This window comes from Protopterus annectens, chromosome 2.part1 (assembly GCF_019279795.1).
Source record: "Protopterus annectens isolate FY-2018-M chromosome 2.part1, PAN1.0, whole genome shotgun sequence".
NCBI lineage: Eukaryota > Metazoa > Chordata > Ceratodontiformes > Protopteridae > Protopterus > Protopterus annectens.
Genome location: NC_056729.1, coordinates 665,730,434 through 665,751,743, shown reverse-complemented (window position 1 = coordinate 665,751,743; position 21,310 = coordinate 665,730,434). Strand labels below are relative to the sequence as shown.

The following is a 21,310-nucleotide window of genomic DNA, read 5'->3' as shown; positions in this document are numbered from 1 at the left end:
CAAACCTACATGACCAAGTATGCATTAGACTTGGTCTCTCAAGCCATGCTGGCTTCCTTGCCTGACAGTCCCAGCAAGACGGACATCTCATCCAGTCTTTCTTTGGCAAACCGGTAGCCAGGCATTCCATAAGGTGCAGCTGTTATGCTGCAGAAGCATCCACCAGGTCTGCAGCATCTGCTTCAGCCCTCAGGAAGTACTCATGGCTAAGACTCCAGAACCTCCCCGAGGACCTCACGGCTAAAATCCTAGATGCCCCTCTGGACCACAATGTGCTGTTTGGAAAACTACCTGCTGACCTTTTTAAAAATCTACAAGAAAAAAGCAAAGAACTCCAAGACATTAAACACCTGCTGGTGTTGCCCATACCCAAGTATTATAGGAACTACCCTGCTAAAGCCGCCTTTGTAAGGTGTACTCCACAGTCCTCCTCTTCCAGGTCCAGGAGAGGGACCAGAAGACCTACTAACTCCAGATCTCTGCTCCACCACAGCACTTTCAGGACAGAGGAGGCCCCAGTAATGCGTGACTGTGTTGCCCACCTCCCCCACTCAGCCTGCCTTTCCCACTGTCACCCCCTTTGGCAATCCATTACTTCAGACCGGTGGGTCTTAAACATTATCCAAAAGGGGTACTTCCTATCCTGGAAAAAGAAGCCACTCAGTAGAGGCATCCCTTCTCTCCCCAAAAACCAGGCCCATCTCATGCCACAAGTTTTGACAGATCTTCTATAGCTAGGCACCATAGAGCCTGTTCCTCCCGGACAAGAAGGAAAAGGGATTTACTCCCGTCTCTTCCTGGTCCCCAAAAAAGATGGCCCCTGGAGACCCATCTTAGATCTGTCCTTTCTAAACCTATATCTTCAGGTACCCTCCTTCAGAATGCTCTCTCTCCCCACCTTGCTCCCTCTCATCCCACCCAAGGCCTTCATGGTCAGCCTAGACCTATAGGAAGCCTACCTGCACATACCCATCAGGAGTACCTACAGACAATTCTTATGTTTCTCTGGCCCTTCCTCTCATTTCCAATTTACTGCTTTGCCCTTTGGTTTATCCATTGCCCCAGGGTTTTTACAGAGTTCCTAGCCCCAGCCATTGCTTTCTGCAGAACTCAAGGGATACAAATTTACCCTTATCTGGATGACATCCTGATTCTGGCAGAGTCCAGGGATGCTCTATTAAAGCATCTACATTTCACCGTGTCCCTTCTGCAGAACCTAGGATTCACCATCAACTTCCCCAAATCCTCTGTGATCCCAAGCCAGGACAAGAGTTTTCTCGGCTGCAGAATCAGAACAGACACAATGAAGGCCTTTCTACCTCAGGACAAAGTTCTGCATTTCTTCCCACTTCCAGGAAGCTCTACTATCCCGAAAAGTGACAGCAAGGCATTTTCTTCATCTCCTGGGTTTGATGGCAGCAACCATCCCCATGCTACCACTGGCAAGAATACACATGCGCAAGCTGCAGTGGTTTCTGAAGAACACCTGGTCCCAGCACCTACATCCCCTAGAGCAGGCCATCCTCCTCCTTCCCTGTCTGAAAACAGAAATTAACTGGTGGATCCAGCAAGTGAAATTGAACCCAGGGCTCCCACTACAGCCCCCCACCCCAACACAAGTTATGCATACATATGCCTCAGATTCAGGTTAGGGAGCACCTCTGGCCTCTTACAAGATTCAGGAAAAATGGCATTCCTCTCTTCAGGCCAAACACATCAATATCAGGGAAATGACAGCAGTTTTCTTAGCTCTACAGACCTTCACCCCCCCCCTTTTCTGGTTCCTGGGGTGCTCCAGATTGTCACCGACAATACCACGGTGATGTGGTACCTCAACAAGCAGAGAGGAACAAAGGCCTATCAGCTGTGCAGTCTATCCCTGCTGATATGAGACTTACCCTCCCGGCTCAACTTAGTCCTGCAGGTGGTCTACATCCCCTCACAGGACAACCACCAAGCAGATCTCTTGAGCAGGAACTCCTCGCCTCAACACGAATGGATGCTGAATGGGGAGGTGGTCTTAGACATAGTCCACCGGTGGGGTGCTCCACAAATAGACCTGTTGGCCTCCCCCCAGAACAGGCATCTGCTCAAAAACCCACTCCCCTCTAGCATGGAGAGTGGACGCTTTCAGCATCTCTTGGGAGGGGAAGTTTCTTTACGCTTTTCCCCCATTCCCACTGATTCAGAAATTCCTCCTGAAAATTCAGAAGGACAAACCAAAAATCTTGTTACTGACTCCCTACTGGCCAAGGCAGCACTGGTTCCCCCTACTTCACAAACTAGCCAAGGGCAATCACTTCAGGTTACCCTACAAGGTGGACCTACTGTCACAAGACAAAGGAACTCTCCTGTACCCACAGACACAGATGTTGTCTCTGACTCTGTGGGTGATAAACTTTTTATACCTTTCAGACACCACTACTCGGAGGACATGTTTTCAGTCCTAAGGGAGGCAAGGAAACCTACCACCAGAAAGTCTTACCTGGCTAAATGGGAAAGATTTGCAAAATGGTGTCTGCAAAAGGGAAGGGACCCCAGCTCCACCGAGGTTCCTCTGGTTCTAAACTACTTGTGTCAATTGATAAAAAGTGACCTTTCTTATTCTTCTGTAAAAGTACACCCCTTAGCCATGTCAGCCTGCCTGCCCCTGGAACCCCCCTTGCTGGCCAGGCTCGACGTAAAGCTCTTCCTTAAAGGGGTCTTGCACATGAGACCACCTAGGAAACCTATCCCTCCACCTTGGGACCTTAACTACATCTTAGAGAAAGTAAGCCAACATCCCTTTAAACCTGCCAGGCCTTCCTACTTACAAGTGTGTACATGGAAGATGGTCCTTCTGGTGGCTATCACTTCAGCCAGAAGAGTATCAGAACTGCAGGCTCTAATGGCCTGTCCCCCTACACCATCTTCCACAAAGACAGGGTGTCCTTGCAAACCAACCTCTCCTTTATGCCTAAAGTGGTCAATGATCTCTCTCTTAACCAATCCATTCATCTGCCCACCTTTTTTCCCTCACCCACTAACAAAGGGGAGAGGGTACTGCACTCCCTGGATGTGCACAGACAACTTAGATTCTACCTGGACAAGACCAAGGCCATCAGAAAGACTAACCAGCTCTTTGTCTCCTTCCACCCCAGAGCCCTGGGCAAGGCAGTCTCCAAGCAAACCATTGCACGCTGGATCAGGAAAGCTATTTGCTTCTGCTACTGTCACCACGGAAAGGAAACCCCAAGGGGAATCAAGGCCCATTCCACTAGAGCTGTGGCCACCTCAAGGGCCTTCATGAAAAGCCTAGACGCAGCATCCATTTGGGAAGCAGCCACCTGGGCCACTATCCACACCTTCACCAAGCATTACAAATTGGACCAAGTTTCCAGAGCTAGGCCTGGATTCACCAGGGCAATCCTGCAGGGTCTTTTAGAACCCTCTGCATCTACCACCACCCTCTCATTCTCTTAAGCTGTGGTATGCTCCCACACCTAGAATACTGCAACATAGGAATAGAAGGACATAGAATAGTTGTGTAAAATCTTACCATAATCATAGATGTCCTTGTCTTCCATGTTGCAGTATTCCTTCCCACCCACCAGTCCCCCAGATGTTATACCTTCCTGGACTACCTACATTTCAGTAGGTCTCAAAGTCACACACCTGTAAACAACTGGCACACCTCCTGCTGGGCCTTATTCTCTGCCTGCTGGCCCTCAATTTCTAAGGTTTGTGCGTGCAGATGTCACATTTAAGGCTCCTTGGTTTATGGCCCTACGTGTGACGTCCCACACACAGTACAGCAACCAAGCTGAAGCTTTTGTATAGAAGCCGACGTATGAGTCACCTGAGGGAAGGAAATCCCACACCTAGAGTACTGCAACATGGAAGAGAAGGACATCTATGGTTATGGTAAGATTTTACACAACTATTCTTTATCTGATGATGACTCTTCCTCTGATGATGATTCCTTGGCATACTCTACACAAATTGCTTCCACCTTAGAATATGCTTCCCCAGAGGAGGAATCCAGTGGTGCCGATTCCCTGGTGAAAGAGATTTCTTTTGAGGAGAGAGGAGATAATTTTTTAAAAGAGAGTGCTCTCAGGTCTCAGAAGTGCAAAAAAGGTGGTATGACCTTTTATAGATGGAATCTCCTTCTCCTTCTGCTGTGCATCCTGTTTTGCTAGCATTTTGGATGCTTTCTCATAGGCTCCTGCTCCTAAAAGGCCTGACAGGTTTTATAAGGTGCTTGATGACTGCATATTCCTTTATAAATGTCCTTCAGCTGATCCAGCTGTGGTTTCCATTGCTTCAGACAAATTCTGTAGGTTGTTACTATCATCAAAGCTTTCTCCTTCAGATAGGGAGAGTAAGATAATGGAAAGACTATCTAAGACTGTATACACTTTTGCCATATTTGCTTTCAGAGCTGTAAACTATCAAAAACACATCTATGTATTTATTGGCCCTTCTTTCACAAGTCTCTCAAGCTCTTTCACATGTTCCAGACTTGGACCTAAAAAATCAGGTTATGTCTCTTTTAGCAGCATCTTCTTAAGTGGCTAGACACTCAGTTAAATGCAGTTATGATGCAGTTAAAGCATCCTCTAAAGCAGCTGCTCCTGGCTCTGTCCTTAGAAGGTACTCTTGGTTGAGGCTTCAAACTTTGCCAGATGATATCAAAGCAAAATTGATGGCTGTACCTCTGGATAACACTGCTCTGTTTGGTACTGCATTTGCAGGCTTATTTAAGTCCTTACAAGAAAAGGGAAAGGAACTTCAAGACTCTAAGCACATTTTTTGTGTCTTCTGTCCCCAAATTCCACAGAAACTTTCCATGCAAGACATTTTGTTAGGAGACAGGCATGGCCTTCTTCTTCTAGACCTAAGAAAAATACTAGGAGACCTCCACAGCCTAAGACTACTGGTTCAGGTTCCTCATTCCAGCAGCCCTTTCCAGCCAGGCCAGGTAGTAGTCTGTGACTACCAACCTCTTCCAAATCTTACTCCTCTTACTCTTCATCTATCCCTCTCTCTTCCAGCTTGAAAAACATAACTCTGTATTTCTGGTTTCTTTCTATTATCCAGCATGAATATTTCATGACTTGGAAAAAACTTCCTCCTTTCACGGGTGTTCCTCAACCCCCTACACATCAGTTGGAGTTGTTTCCACAGGTTCTAAGGGAATTATACTTTCTTGAGGTACAATTCAGTATGTGCTTTTGGATCAAAGAGGTAGGAGGTTTTACTCTAGAATGTTCCTTGTCCCCAGAAAAAACAGTCCTTGGAGACAAGTACTGGACCTATTCCATTTATACATTTTTCTAAAGGTACAAACTTTCTGTATGCTGTCTTTACAGACTTTGTTTCCCTTGATTCCTCCTCAGGCTTACAAGGCTTCTCTGAACATAAAGGATGCCTACTTTCACATACCTATCCATCCTCTTTACAGGAAATTTTTAAAATTTTCTGTGACTTCTTTGCACTTTCAGTTCTGTGCCTTGCCCTTTGGTCTTTCCACTGCCCCAAGAGTATTCACAAAGTGCTTGTCCCCTGTGATTGCTTTCCTAAGGGTCGGGAGGATTCAGGTATATCCAGACCTGGATGATCTTCTTTTTTTGGCTTCTCTCTCAGATCAGTTAATTTAAAACCTGCAGTTTGCGATTTCTGTCCTACAAAGCCTGGGGTACACCATAAATTTCAAAAATTAATTTATTTCCCCTTCACAGGATCACATCTTCCTAGAATGCAGATTCAGAACAGATTTCATGATGGCTTTTCTTCCACCAGAAAAAACTCTTTCTCTCACTTCCTTCTTCTGCAGCCTTCTTGCTCTTCCCTCTGTTTCATCCTGGTGGGAGCTTCTGAGACTTCTAGAGTTTATAGCATCCACAGTACCTATGCTGTCCCTTGTGAAACTCCACATGAGGAAATTTTAGTGGTACCTAAAATCAGTTTGGATGCAGCATGCACACCTTCTAGAGTTTGTGCTTCCTTTCCTCCCATGCTAAAATCCAAGCTTCTTTGGTGGACCCAGCAGTTTTCTCTATGTCTAGGCCTTCCTCTGCCCCAGCCAACTCAAGAGTTGTTCACAGATTCCTCAAACATAGGTTGGGGGCAACATTTTGAAGGTGTAGGGTCTCTGGTCTGTTTCACAAGGGGAAAAGCATATCAACATCAAGGAAATGAGGGCTCTCATTCTAGCTCTTCAGACTTTCAATCCCCTCTTTCATCCAGACCCTCTAAAAGTGTTTATAGACAACACAGTCCTTTAGTATGTGAACAAGTGGGGGGGGGGCAAAATCATACCTTCTTTGCAGGTTAGCTCTCATGGCATGGGATTTGGCAGTTCAATACAATGTGACTCTTCAAGTGGTTTACATCCCATCCACCCAAATCATTGTAGCAGACACTCTAAGCAGATCCATGACTCAATCCCATGAATGGATGCTTCACAGTGATGTGCTTCTGAACTTGGTCCATCATTAAAGTGCTACCCTAGTAGATGTGTTTGCCTCCCCTCTGATCAGACAACTTCCTCTTTTTTGTGCCAGAGTCCCAGATCATCTGGCTTGGAAAGTAGACGCCCTAACTTTCACATGGAAGGGATGGAAGGGGATGTTTATCTATGGAGCCCCCCTTTTCCTCTCATTCAAAAAGTTCTGCTCAGAATTCAGCAGGACAAACCAAAAATCTTGCTGGTGATTCCCTTCTGGCCAAGACGACATTGGTTCCCTCTTCTTCTGCATTTAGCCAAGGGCAGTCATCACATGTTAACTCACATAGTGGACCTTCTGACACAGGACAAGGGATCTCTACTTCATCCACATCTGTCAACTTTACAACTGACTTTGTGGGTGATAAACTTTTGATTCCTTTCAGACACCTTTTCTCTGAGGACATGCTTAGGGTTCTGCAGGCCACCAGGAAACCCAATACCAGAAAAGTCTTACTTATCCAAATGGAAAAGATTTTCAACTTGGTGCCTCTCACGTAATCTGGATCCATTTTCAGTGGATGTTCCAGTGGTTCTGTCTTATTTGGGTAGTTACTTAGTGGTTTGGCTTATTTTTCAGTGAAAGTTCAGTTGTCAGTCATTTCTGCCCATCTGCCATTGACTCCACCTTTGCCTTCCAAATTGGAAGCAAATCTTTTTCTCAAAGGCGTCCTTCACATTAAGCCTCCCAGGAAACCAGTTCCACCTCCGTGGGATTTGAAATACGTTTTAGAGAAGCTAACTGTAGCCCCTTTTGAACTGCAGCTTTAGCTTCCTTAAAATTTTGTACTTGGAAAACAGTTCTGCTAACTTTAACCTCTGATAGGAGTGTTTTTGAGCTTTAAGCCTTGATGGCTCCACCTTTTCTTGTTTTTCGTAAGGATTGGGTCTGTCTGCGTATCAAGCCTTCCTTTATGTCCAAGGTGGTGAATAATCATTCCTTTATGCCCAGGGTAGTGAATGAGTTGCCTCTTAATCATTCTGTTTAATTGCCCACTTTCTGTCCATCTCCTCAGTACTCCAGTGAGAGGATCTTACACACCTTGGATGTGCATAGCTCAGATTTTATTTCGTTAAAACTAAGGTTATCAGAAAGTCTGATCACCTTTCTCTTCATCACAGGGCTCTGGGTTTGCCTGTTTCCAAACAGTTTCTTCTTGGATTTCTAAGGCAATTTTGTTCTGTTATGTGCTTCATGGTAAGAGTCTTCCTGTTCCTTTTAAGGCTTACTCCACTAGGTCTGTGTCTTCCTTTGGTGCGTTCTTTAATGGCTTGGATACTAACCCCATTTTAGAGGCTGCCACTTGGTCTTCGGTTCATACTTTCACCAAATATTACAAGCTGGATAGTATTTCTAGGTCTAGGGCTGGGTTTGCTAGAGGCATTCTCCATGGCTTTGTAGAAAGCTCCTCTGTTCCTTCTTCCTCCCAGGGTTCTTACCAAGCTTTGGTATTCTCCCATATGTAAAGAATACTGCAACACCGAATACAAGGACATAGAGTAGTTGTGTAAAATCTTGCCGTAACTATAGTTATAGATGTCCTTCTCTTCTGTGTTGCAATATTCTGTCCCTCCCTCCTTCCCCCTATACCTTGTTTTTTCCTTGGATGGCAGATTATTTCCTTTCCGGCACTTGTGTTCTCCTGGGGTATTTCAGTTCTGAAGATTGTATGTGCAGATGTCCTTTTATGGCTAACGTTTGTCAGGCCATACATGCGGCGTCCCACGTACCTGCAGTAGCTAAAAACTGTTATATGCTGACTAGATGTCAGGTCGCTTGGGCAGAAGATCTCCCATATGTAAAAAATACTGCAACACAGAAGAGAGGGACATCTATGGTTATGGTAAGATTTTATATACCTATTCTTTCTTTCATCCTCTTCATGCTCAGAATCATCTAAAATCCATATACAAGTCTCACATCTCATGATGGTTGATCTCCACAGCTCTCCTAGTAGGTCTGCCCTTTTCTCCACACCCCACACCCAACCATAGTAATCATGGTTGGCTCCCTCTTGGGGGGGGGGTACATTTCAAGATAAGGTCTGTATAAAGTTCATGGTCAAACACAGAAGCCAGTCTCTAGCACTGCAGGCTTTCCAGGACGGTATCCAGAAGTGTGATCTCCATCCAGACCGACATGTCACTAGTCTGCTACATCAACAAACATAGCAGAACCCGTTCATATCCTGTGTGCCAAGAGGCCATGAGAATGTGGCAGCGGGTAATATCTTGCCATTGCTTTCTCTTAGCAACTCTTATTCTGCTGACTTCCAATGTGTAAGTGGACAAATTGAGCAGACCCATCTTTCTGCTTCATGAGTGGTCACTCATTTAAGCAGTGGCGAATCAAATCTTCAGCCACCGGGGTCAACCATGTTGTGACCTTTTTGTAGCAGCTGCTTCACCCTATCCCTCCACAGGAACAGTCACTAAGAGACACTCTAGTCCACAATTGTCCCCCGAGTCTTCTATAGGCCTTTACCCTTTTCCTCTGACGTAGTTCATTCAGAGAAGGTAAGACGTTGCAAGGCCAAAATAGTCCTCATTGCTCCTTTCTGGCCCCAGCAAGTCTGGTTCCCCTTCCTCTGGTCTCATCTACTGAGTCCTTCATGGATGCTGGACAACATTACCGGCCTTCTGACTTACCTTCTGGACAGCCTCACCCTGTCCTAGAGACAGTGAAGCCAAGCGTATGGTTCTTCCAATTTTTACTTTGGCCAGAGATGCCAGTCTTTCCACTCAAGTGGTTCACATTTTGTTAACCTCTCAAATCGAGTACCAGAAAAGTTTACCATAGCAAATGGAAGATATTTTGTACCTGGGCAACTTCTAAGGGTATAGAGCCCTTTTCAGCTCCTCTTCCTTCCATTCTAGATTTGTTGTCAGACCTTTTCCAAAAAGGATCCAGCTTTTCAAGAATCGAAGTGCAATTAGCTGCTATTTCCAATTTCCATATTGAACAGAATCACGTGGCTATATCTTCTCTAAAAATTTCAAAGGCCTTTCTAAAGGGAACTTTCTGATTCAGACCTCCCATAAGGGATCCTATTCCTCCATCGGACATAACCTATCATGCTTCAAGTGTTAAACCCCCGTTTGAACCAGCAGCTTCAGCAGACTTAAAAGTATCTTTCTTGGAAGACTGTTTATCTGGTGGCCATTACTTTGGCTAAAAGGATTTCCGAATTATAAGCACTTCCTTGTAAACCTCCTTACTTGATTTTTGATAAGGATGGGGTTTCTTTGAGAATAAATCCCATGTTCATCCCAAAAATGACACCTGAAATGAACATTAATCAAACTGTTAATTTACCAGTATTCTTCCCAAGATTTTTCTCACAAGGAAGAATATACTTTACATCTGTTGGATGTCTACTTACAGCTTAGATTTTATCTCCATAGGACTAAAGATTTCAGAAAATCTGATAAGCTCTATGTAGATTTTTCTAAAGCCAAGCTAGGGCACAGTCGACTTCTTTGAGAAGGTTACTGAAGCAATGGATGAGGGCAGATCCGTATACATTGCATATCTATGCAGTGTGTACTGCATAGATATGCAGAGGCCATCAATAAGAAAAGTGCTATCCTAATTAACTCCTTAGCTACTTGCCTACTAAAAAGTCCATTAATGATACTTGGGATTCAAATGGTTTAGGGTGCATGGCTAACCTTGTAAGGACCCTAGTGGTTTATAACCTAGTAACAACCTATGCCCCTGTGAACATATATCTAGCCAAGGAATTTACCATCATCCCACATACACTGGTATCATAAATTAACTCTCCCAGCTAAATGCAATTGCCTGTATAACTTGCTGTGTAAGAAACTGGCTCACAAGTAGAACCTAAGAAGTCAAGGTGGGTTGCTCTGTCTTTGCCAAAAGAGCTCTCACTAATGGTGTACCACAAGGTTTAGTCCTTAAGACACTCTTGTTAGGCATTTACTTGTTGGATGTCAAAACAAATTTCAGGGGTTCATGAATGACCAATTTTACAGATGATTGTAAACGTGATGCCACCATAAACTCACCTGAGGGCACCAGAATCCTTCAAGAGGGCCTTTCCCAAATAAATAGCTGGTGTCCAAACCATGGACTTAATCTAAATGCTAAGAAATGTATAGTTGTGTCCATTGACAAGTGTGACTTTCCATGTTAACTATCATATTGACAACACACCCCTGAAAGTTGATCCATTAGTCAGGGATCTGGAAACTTGTATCGTCAATGAACTGTCCTATGATCACCATGATGTTTTTCGTGTTTCACTGTTGCAGTCATCACACTAGGGTTATCTGCCTGGAGGTAGCCCTCAGTTGGCCCGAATAACAGAGTCTTAGTATTTCTGCGTCGGATGCTGTCGCTTCTTCCATGATGTCAGGGGTATAAAAACAGGCAGCAGACGCCATTACATCAGTCTTTCTTGCCGAGGAGGAGCCCGAAGCAGAAGCAGTTTGCAAGTGCCGGTCGGCCGCTACCTGAAATTTTAGTTTTTCAAGTTGATAATCCTGAAGTCTTCTAAAGCTAAGTACCCCTTGGGGATCCTTTTTTCTTGCTCTAACCGATGTCAGAAAAAGTTAACAATTGTCTTGCCTTTGGAAAGCAAATACCTCACAGAGATTTTCATTCTTACTGCATCACCTGTTTAGGCCAAGACTACGATGTCCCTCTGTGTCGGTTTTGTGCCTTGTTTAATGCCCGAACCATTCGTCATTTGGCTATTTTTGTTGCCAAATTCTTTCACTCTCGATCTCCGTATTCCGAAATGGCTTCGGTAAGCCATCTGACTACCGATCTCCTGAAAAAACGTAAGGATAAAGACAGAGACAGACCGCATAGGTCCAGAACTGCCGACGACGCTTTCGTTAAGCTAGTTGCCAGTCTGCTGGTACTCAATGAGGCTCCTTTGCAGCCCCTGATGCCCACTTCTATGGATTCACAGGCCTCTGCTGAGACCCATTCAGAGTCCGGTATGCCATGAGATACTTCTTCGACTATGGAACCAGTGGATGTCTCTACCTTGGATGGGTCCGGAGCTGCTGTGCAGGCACTGGCTTCTGAGGGTATTGTATGACCTACCAATGTTCGAATCAAACCGTCGACTTCTTTTTTAGCCAAAACTACCGAGTTTCTTAGGCTCAGAGTATGCACTACACTTAGAAAACTGATGACTAAAGTGCATGCTCAGGCCCCCATGCCACAAAAACAAATGCTTAGAATGGCTGAAGACCTTATAACGCTAATTAGGGGAAGCCAGCCTTCCCCTGCTAAGAGAGAAAGAATTCAGTTGCTTTCAGATTCTACAGAAAAGGAGTACGATGACTCTGACCTTTCTGATTATCAGGACATGCCCTTATCAGCCTATGAGGATTCAGATGCAGAGGAATCCATTCCCTCAGCCTCTCCTCCAGAGGATTTCTCTTTTGGGGAAACCTTGCATACTTTAAGAGAGCATTTCCAATGGGAGTGCCAAGACTATCCTCAGTCCAAAAAGATACTCAGAGATTTTTTAGAGCTACCTCAGCACAGGCCTTTAGCTATTCCCCCTGTCCTGGATGTTGTGGATGATGTTTTCATGGAATCCAGTCTTACTCCAGACACCTTACCTCTGGCCCCTAGGAAACCTGACAGGTACTACAGAGTACCTTATTCCCACAGGTTTCTTTCAAGAATCCTATTGCTGATCCAGAGATCATTTCCCAGACCTTGCCAGATCATGTCAAATCTAAATTTCTAGAAGCTCCTTTAAATAAGGACATTTTGTTTGGCACCAAAGCAAAAGATGGAACAAAAAGCTAAATCTATGCAAACTGTTAAAGAATTCTTACAAGAGCAACCACCTCGATTCAGTAGGCATTGCTCTTCAGAGCACTGGTCCTTTCCAGCCCCCTCCAGGCCTTCCCAAACAAGACCCAGGGGAAACAGACCACCCAAACTACAGTCTCAGGATATGCAGAGATCTAAGTAATGGAGTGCTCCCACCCCTAAAACAGGGAGTGGTAAGCCACCTCCCTATGGAAAAAAGTTCACAATGACTTTGCACCTCTACTTCCCAGCCCTGCCCAATTGCTTGTTGCCCCTAGGAGGAAAACTTGCCCTTCATGCAAAAAACTGGATGTCCGTCACTCAGGACCGATGGGACCTCAACATTGTATCCCAGGGGTACAAATTTTATTTCCATTCACTGCCAACCCCAAGCGGATTTCCAGACCTTCCTCCAAACCAGTGGGCAGAGGCTCAAAACCAAGTTCTTTCCCTGCTCAACATCAGAGCTATTCAGCCAGTTCCAGTAGAACAAAGGGGTCAGTGTTTCTACTCCAGACTGTTTCTGGTACCCTGGAAAGAGGGCTCTTGGTGCCCAATCCTGGATCTTTCAATTCTCAACACCTTCCTGGTGGTCCCAAAATTCAAGATGCTTACCCTGCAACAGATTCTTCCTATGCTAGCCAAGGATGCCTGGTTCATCACCGTAGACTTAAAAGAAGCTTATCTGCACATCCCCATCAGGGAATCATGCAGGAAATATCTACGTTTCAGGGCAGGATCTATGCATTATCAGTTCTCTGCACTTCCCTTTGGCTTATCTACTGCACCCACAAAATGCCTGGCTCCAGCCATTGCATACTGCAGGCAGAGAAATATCCAAATTTACCAGTACTTGGACGGCTGCCTGATTTAGATGGGCAACCAGGAATTACTGCTTCTACACCTGGCATTTTTAAAATGCCTTCTCACTTCATTTGGGTACACCATCAACGAAAATAAATCACAACTGGTGCCCAGTCAAAAGATTGTATTCCTGGGAGCAAGCTTGGACACAACTTCCCAGATGGCATTTCTCACTTCAGAAAAACAGGTCTATCTGACAGACTACTTCAAGCAAATGGCCACCAGAACGCAGCTAACTGCAAGAAAAATACTGTAAGCCCTAGAGTTCATGGCCTCATGTATTCTGCTAATTCCATATGCAAGTCTGTATATGAGGAAACCTCAATGATACTTAAAAAGTCTTTGGTGCCAACATTCTCAAGACCTGGAAACAGTCATTCCTATCATACCTTGTCTGAGGGCAGAGTTCCTTTGGTGGGCAGAAGAATGCAACCACAACAAGGGACTGCATTTTACTTACCCCCTGCCACCCAAACCCTGACTACAGACGCATCAGACTATGCATGGGGGGCCCACATGGCTGGCAAATGCAATCAGGGCCATTGGAGCCCAAGCCAGATTCTCCTGCACATCAACCAAAAGGAGATGCTAGCTGTACAGAATGCTCTGAAAGCTTTCAGATACCTAATCCTTCAAGGACAACTGCTGATAAAAGCAGACAACACCACAGTTATGTGGTACATCAACAAGCGGGGGGGGGACCCATTCTTACCCACTCTGCAGGTTAGACAACACCACAGTTATGTGGTACATCAACAAGCAGGGGGGGAACCCATTCTTACCCACTCTGCAGGTAAGCCATGACTCTGGGGAGCACAGCTTTGGACAACCAAGTCCATCTACAAGCTCAGTTCCTGCCAGGCAAACAAAATTCACTGGCAGGCAACTTGAGCAGAAATTTCCTAGACCCACACGAGTGGAAATTGGAGCCCAGCACCTTCAACCTTCTGATCCAGAGGTGGGGGACCCTAGAGGTGGATCTCTTTGCCTCCCACCACAACCACCAGTTAAGAAAATTCTGCACCAGGAACCCTCACATCAGGGCCTGGAAGGTGGATGTCCTATCCTTTCAATGGGAAAACCTCTCGATTTATGCCTTTCCCCCTCTGCCCCTTCTCTCAAGAGTACTACTCAAGATAAAAGAAGACAGGCCAAGGACTATTCTGATTGGCCCGGACTGGCCATGTCAGTACTGGTACCCACTCCTGCGCAGCCTGACAACGGTGCCACCCTGGCACCTACACTGGACCCCTACCCTGCTGTCACAGTGGGAGGGACAGATTTTGCATCCACAATTGCAAACCCTAAATCTTGCAGCCTGGCTTATTCCTTGAATATTCCACAGCTACCCTAAGTAAACAGGTGCTGGACATCATTCTTGAAGCCAGAAGGCATAGTACTAGGAAATCCTATGCAGAAAAGTGGAAAAGATATTGTTCTTGGATTAAGTCTAAAGGAAAGGACACAGCAGTGCCCTCCTTACATCTAATCCTGGATTACCTAGCAGAGCTACGTAATCCTGGATTACCTAGCAGAGCTACTCCACAGAGACCAATCCTTCTCCTACATTATGATTCATGCCTCTGCCATTTTGGCTCATTACAATACTGAGCCACGTCGATGTTCTCACCCAGTCATCAAACAGTTCCTAAGAGGGGCCAACAACTTAAGGCCCCCAAGGAGAGCACCCACCCCTGCTTGGGACCTTAACTTTGTACTGGAAAAGCTCACGCATCCCCCTTTTGAACCTGCTGCTTTAGCAGAGTTAAAATTCCTCTCTTGGAAAACAGCCTTGCTTCTAGTCATCACTTCAGCTAGAAGAGTGTCTGAGCTACAGGCACTGATGGCTGTGGAACCCTTTGTCTTCCATGCTGACAGGGTTTCCCTCATGACTAACCCGTCCAGTATGCCTATGGTGGTGTCCAGTGAGGCTCTAAACCAATCCATCCATTTGCCAACCTTCTTCCCTAACTCTCAGAATAAAGGAGAAAGGATCCTGCTCTCTCTGGACGTACACAGACAGCTCAGGTTCTACCTTGATAGGACTAAGCCTTTCAGAAAATCTGACCAGCTGCTAGCCAGCTTTGCGACAGGGGCAGAGGGCAAGGCCATTTCTAAACAAACCATTTCCAAATGGATAGCACACTGCATTAATTTTTGCTACAAGCACCATGGAAAACCAACCCCTCAGGGGGTCAGAACACATTCCACTAGGGCTACTTCTACATCTACATCATTTCTCAGTGGAGTCCCTACCAGGGACATTCTGGAAGTTGCAACCTGGAGTTCTATACACACCTTCACCAAGCATTACCACTTACCTATCTTTTCCAAATCCAGGGCAGGATTTGCTACAGCAGATTTGCAAGGCCTACTAGCCAGCCCGAACTCTTCTTGACTGCCTCCACCCTTCTTTAGCTTTGGGAATCAACCCAAGTGTGATGACATCAACAGTGAAACACGAAGAACATAGTACAGTTGTGTACACTTACCATAAATGTAGATGTTCAAATGTATTCACTGTTGCAGTCCTGGTTTCCCTCCCTCCAGCCCCCTGGTTTTCTCTATCTTTTTATCTCTCCTTACTATGGCTATTCCTAATGGTATTGGTATTTACTTTTTACTAGTGGTGGTTTCCACACCTTATACTAGCTCCCTTTTTGGAGGCTCCTAACATTTGGGACAAGAAAAACTGATGTAATGGCGACGGCTGCCTGTTTTTATACCCCTGACGACCTGACGTCATGGAAGAAGAGACAGCATCCGACGCAGAAATACTAAGACTCTGGTATTTCGGCCGACTGAGGGCTACCTGCAGGCAGATAACCCTAGTGTGATGACTGCAACATTGAATACACTCGATCATCTGCATTTATGGTAAGTGTACACAACTGTACTTCTCTACTATTTTAAAGAAGTCCATCTTCATTGTACGGCTTATATCTAAAGGTATGGCATCCAGGTCCAGGAATATAATAATTTCACTGTACTCTGCTTTCATCAGGCTGATAATTGAATGCAATGCCCATTTCATCATGTACCTGTCCAAAAGTTGTCACAACTGGAGAGATTACAACACTTTCTCACAAAAAAATAAATAAAAAAATAAAAAGATGATAGGGCTTAGTCACAAAAACTATGCAGACTGTGTTAATATACTTCATCTCCTCTGTATCTTACAGGCTACTACGAGGCAACCTCTGCCTTACTTACAAAGCCTTGGCAGACCCTATCCTGTCAGACCTGTTATGCATTTGCAAGTCCAGTGGCATTGTGAATACTCACTCAAGGGATCTCAGTGTCTTTTACAACATACGTACCTATGCCTCTAATGTGTTCTGTGCATCCCAGAGAATGCCACTTCTTTGGAAGTTTTTAGCACTCCATGTAAAGCAAAAAACATCTCTTACTCTATTTGAATATAATTTGGATGAATGGATGGTTAACTGGAAATTCATTTTTGGTTTAGCACCCATGTCCCTCATGGGTAATGGCAATGAATAAATGTCCCAACATGTGCTTATTCCATCTGCTTGTGGTTTATTTGTATGCAAACTATAAAGGCTAAAACCTACCATGGGAGTGTAAGGGTAGGCTTCGTCAGATCCTTGCAGATCGAAAGCATAGTAAGTACCTATGAACCTGTGATGTTTCATAAGAATGCACCATCCTTGTTGACCAGTGCCTCATTTATGCCTGGGGTTTTCTTTGATGGTGCTTTGAGGTGCTGCTGGCATTCTTTTACACTCGTTTTTAGAAGCTAGATGAAAGATTGCTCCATTGTATTGTTTCTTTAAGGAAACTTTGATAATATATTCACAGAATAAAAAAATAAAGCATCCGAACTACTACATGTGTCTCCATGCTATCAAGATGAGAATTGTTGGTGAATAGATGGTATAGATGTGGATTGTTAGCTCTACTGAGTTTTGTTGTGATGCTGCTGGGTAGGTCTTTGTGTGTTCCATTCTCATTTTACTGGAGAAGAAGCTGCTTTGGTTACCTTTTTTAGCAGATATGTGCAGGAAAAATCTGTAAGACAGCAACTTAGCCTTCTGTTCAGTTGCTTGCCAAGCAAATAGTCATATTTGTTAAGCTGTCTTAATAAAATATTATAATAGTACCTACCTATGAACCTATATTTTCTTGGGTGGCATAAGCCAGGGAACCTTGTTGGCTAGGCTTAAGTAGGCCCTTGGGCCGATAGCCTAGTACCTACCTATGAACCTATGTTTTCTTGGGTGGCGTAGGCCAGGGAACCTTGTTGGCTAGGCTTACGTAGGCCCTTGGGCCGATAGCCTAGTATTTACCTATGAACCTATATTTTCTTGGGTGGCGTAAGCCAGGGAACCTTGTTGGCTAGGCTTACGTAGGCCCTTGGGCCGATAGCCTAGTACCTACCTATGAACCTATATTTTCTTGGCTAGCATAAGCCAGGGAACCTTGTTGGCTAGGCTTGTGTTGGCCCTTGGGCCGATAGCCTAGTACTTACCTATGAACTTATAATCATGGAGGGTAGCATTGATGCAGTTTATGAGAAGAATTCTGCAAATACATACACCTCCATGTATTAGTATGCATTTAATGTTTGATTTGTGCACATCTGCTGTATTTTTATGTTTTTTTAAACAGCCTTAATATTCAGAACATTATTGATTTGCAGCGTGAGTTTGTATACATAACAATGAAAAAAGAAATCACAATAAGGTTATTAGGTACATGCATTACAGATGTCGTTTTCATCACAACTTTCTCCTGTACTCTTGTGCATTAGAATGTACAGGTTTACTTTTCAGTTTATACCAGCCTATTTATTTTGATTATCTACTTAAAAAAATGTTTTGCATATTGTTTCCAAACACATCATTTATTTTTTTATGAAATTACTTCATCCATCTTTTAATGATCCCTTCTCTAGGTCTTTTACCTCCTTTACAGTGTTTGGTACTTCATTCACAGCTGCTGTTTGTGTGTGTTGAATTCAACAGTCAGGCTATTCAGTTTTATGTCTTGAGTGCTGAAAATGAAAGTAGCTGAAGTTCTGCAGGATGTGGAATTACGGAAAAGGTACAGTAAAATCACACCCTGCTGGGACTTAATGATTTTGGAGAATGTGAACAGATTCTGAGAGAGATATCTTCCCTCTACGGTATTAAAGGCTGGGGTAATGGCAGATGACTGTTGACTTGCTGCTACTTGGAACCAAGGAAGAGGGTCATCATGCTGGGTGTGAAATGCATAGAAATTGTTCTGTTTGGCTGTGATGCATTGGAGTAGTCCCAACTTGCAGTCTGGTTAAAACCTGCTGTGTCCTCTGCTACATGTTGCCGACAGCCTGTGGGTCTTTAGAGAGGGACTACTGTCCTTGGTTGCAAATTTGTTGAAGCCAGCTTAGAGCACCCCCCCAGCTATTTTATAACCCATACTTTATGAACTCTGGTGAGAAAGGAGTTGGGTCAAATATGCACTGATTGGATGGGTCTATATTATCTCCTCGAAAGTTTAATACAGCGAATGGCATGTACAGCGAAAATGCCATTCAGTGAAGTGTTAATAATGAGATCGCAATACAGTGAAATCGGAACATTTGCCCTTTCCTCACTGTACTGCAATCTTGGAGTTGGTATATATAATTGGTGGGGGGAGGGCAGCCCCCCACAATAACGAATTCGCTGAACGGCATTTTCGCTGTATATGCAGTTCGCTGTATTCAGCTTTCGAGGAGATAACATAAACCCTTTTATATGAGTACCTTGCACAGCTGTTCTGTTTTTTTTTCCTTTGGTATTAAGATGTACATTTTCTTTTTTGTAGATTTTAAACTTCAATCACCCTTTGACACTGACTTCAGGCTGCTGGAATTTATTGTCCTTGAAGCTTGATTGCCAGAATGCCCTGAAGAATATTTGTGTCAGTTTACTGATGGTGATAAGTACAGCATTAACAATTGAGATACCTCTGGAAATCCATACCACCAAATTCAAGGTACTTTTTTTTTCTTATAGGAAACATTTTAACACAAAAGCTTGCTGATGTGAGGTTGTTTATAGAAGTGTTACAACACTGTCCATTACCTTTTTAAGACCTGACATGTATAAATGCTTTCCTTTTTATTTGCTCCTCTCCTCTTCTGACAGTCCATAGATCATCAAGGTTATCCCTCTCCTTGCTGCTATACTGGACTGTTAGCCCCCCCCCCCCCCCCTTGGCAAGAACTGTATAGCTTGGTTGTTCCCTGGGGGTGAAGTTCTAATGAAGTGGGAGTGGTACCATCTTCCAGGAGGAAGAATGTTTTTTTTTTCAGTGTCTTATGGCCCTACCTCCCTTGAGTATATAGTATTTCAGTACCTAAGGTGTCAATCTACTTAACGAGTAGGGATTTGCTAATTACAAGCAAATATTTCGCAAATTGCCAAACAAAGGGAATAGTTTATCTAGCTACATGTAAAGAATGTGAAGCATTTTATGTTGGCAAATCAGAGAGAAAATTAAGGAACAGGATTTATGAACACTGTTATGATATTAAGAACCAATGTGCCAACAATGCTTTATACAGACACAAAGTGAACTGCGAGGGAGCCTCTTTCACTTTTTTTGTCTTGGAAGTAGTAGACATAGACTTGAGAGGTGGCCCTTGGGAAACCTCGATCGAGTACAAAGAACTTTTATGGCAATTACATCTAGAGGCCAATAAATTCCCTGGGCTTAATGATAGTATATCGATAGCTCCAGTACTAAAGATGAGAGCTGCCAAACTCTAAATTTAAATATGACTATCTTTGTTTTCTCATTGCCAGATTAATTTTAGTATGAATGCCAAAAGCAATATTTTTATGAACAATGATTAATTATATATGGATCAATATTTAATTTATTTATTTAATATAAGTACTTTGCACTTTATAGAGTATTTATGTCATTTATGCCACATCTTTCAAAATATGCATCTAGATGGATTTAAATCTCTTTCTTCTTTTTTGTTGTCTTTTTCCAACTTGAACTATAGATGGCACTGTTGGACAAGGATTGATAATATATTTTTTTTTGCTGAAATACTTATATATACTTGGGATCAAGTATATATGATCTTTGTACATGAATATGTTCTTTAGAGATTTTATGCTTAACTGTTTCAAAGGCTTTTAAATAAATAAGCCCTCAACAATTTGTTATTTTAAAATAGAAGGATTGAATTGTTCATATATAATAACTTGCTGAAGCAAAATAGTCGTAGATATGACCCCTTTTCCATTTATTTGAAATTGTCCATTTATTGGATTAAGTGCTCAAATAGTTAATTGATTTACCAATTAGTTAATGAATGCATTATTAGTGGGTATTTAAGGTGTTCAGGAACCTCAGTATGTATTCTGTTACATCCGAGGAAGTAGCTAAAACGAAAACGCAGTGGAAAGGATTGGCGTTAATGTGTACTTTTTATCGTGGAATTTGTGTGTTCTTGGTTGGCGTGTTGCTGTGCTTTTATTGACTATTAAACAATTGGAGAAGAACTCGACTGCCTTATTTCCTCCACAAGTAATTCTGTTCTGGTAAAGTCACTGGTTTTTAGATGCTAGTTTTCCCACTGCCTTTACTTTAAGGCATAAAGCATAATTTTGCACAATAGAGGCTTTAAAAATGTATACTAGAAGATCTTAATATATGCCTTCATCGTGAAACTCTATTTGCTATCAGCTGTAGGTGGAACAAACAAATAGCACTCAGAGAGTAAGTAAATAAAGCACGGTTAAGTACCTAAAAAGGCGATCAGAAGCAACCATGTGCCTGAAGTCTGTATCGATTTCAGTGAAGAGTTTGTGTCCTGTAAGAAGAAGAAATTTAGGAAAGACGGATATCAGATCAAGTGGGTATCCCACAGGGATGTTTACTAGGCCTGATATCACCCACTCCATCAGATGCTTACTTGGCCTGTTATCACTCACTCCATCGGATAATTACTAGGCCTGTTATCGTGTACTCTCTCAGATGTTTGCTTAGCCTTCTCATAGGTTCATTGTTAAGTACTAAGCTAGCTGCCCTTGCAGACCATTTTAAGCCTAGCCAATTTCCTTTTTTGTGCTTGAAATAACCTATCCCATTTGGTTATAGATTAGCTTTACCCATTCTATGGACAATAATTATATATTACC

At 43.5% G+C, this 21,310-nt stretch overlaps 1 protein-coding gene across 1 annotated transcript in view; it reads left to right on the top strand.

Moving 5' to 3' along the window:
* TMEM131L (transmembrane 131 like) overlaps window positions 1-21,310 on the top strand; it is a gene marked incomplete in the record, with an annotated part of 1,995,267 nt that overhangs the window by 928,825 nt on the left and 1,045,132 nt on the right. Inside the window, 1 exon segment of the mRNA XM_044062407.1 lies at window positions 18,975-19,145. Within this exon segment, the coding sequence (XP_043918342.1) occupies window positions 18,975-19,145 (171 nt within the window).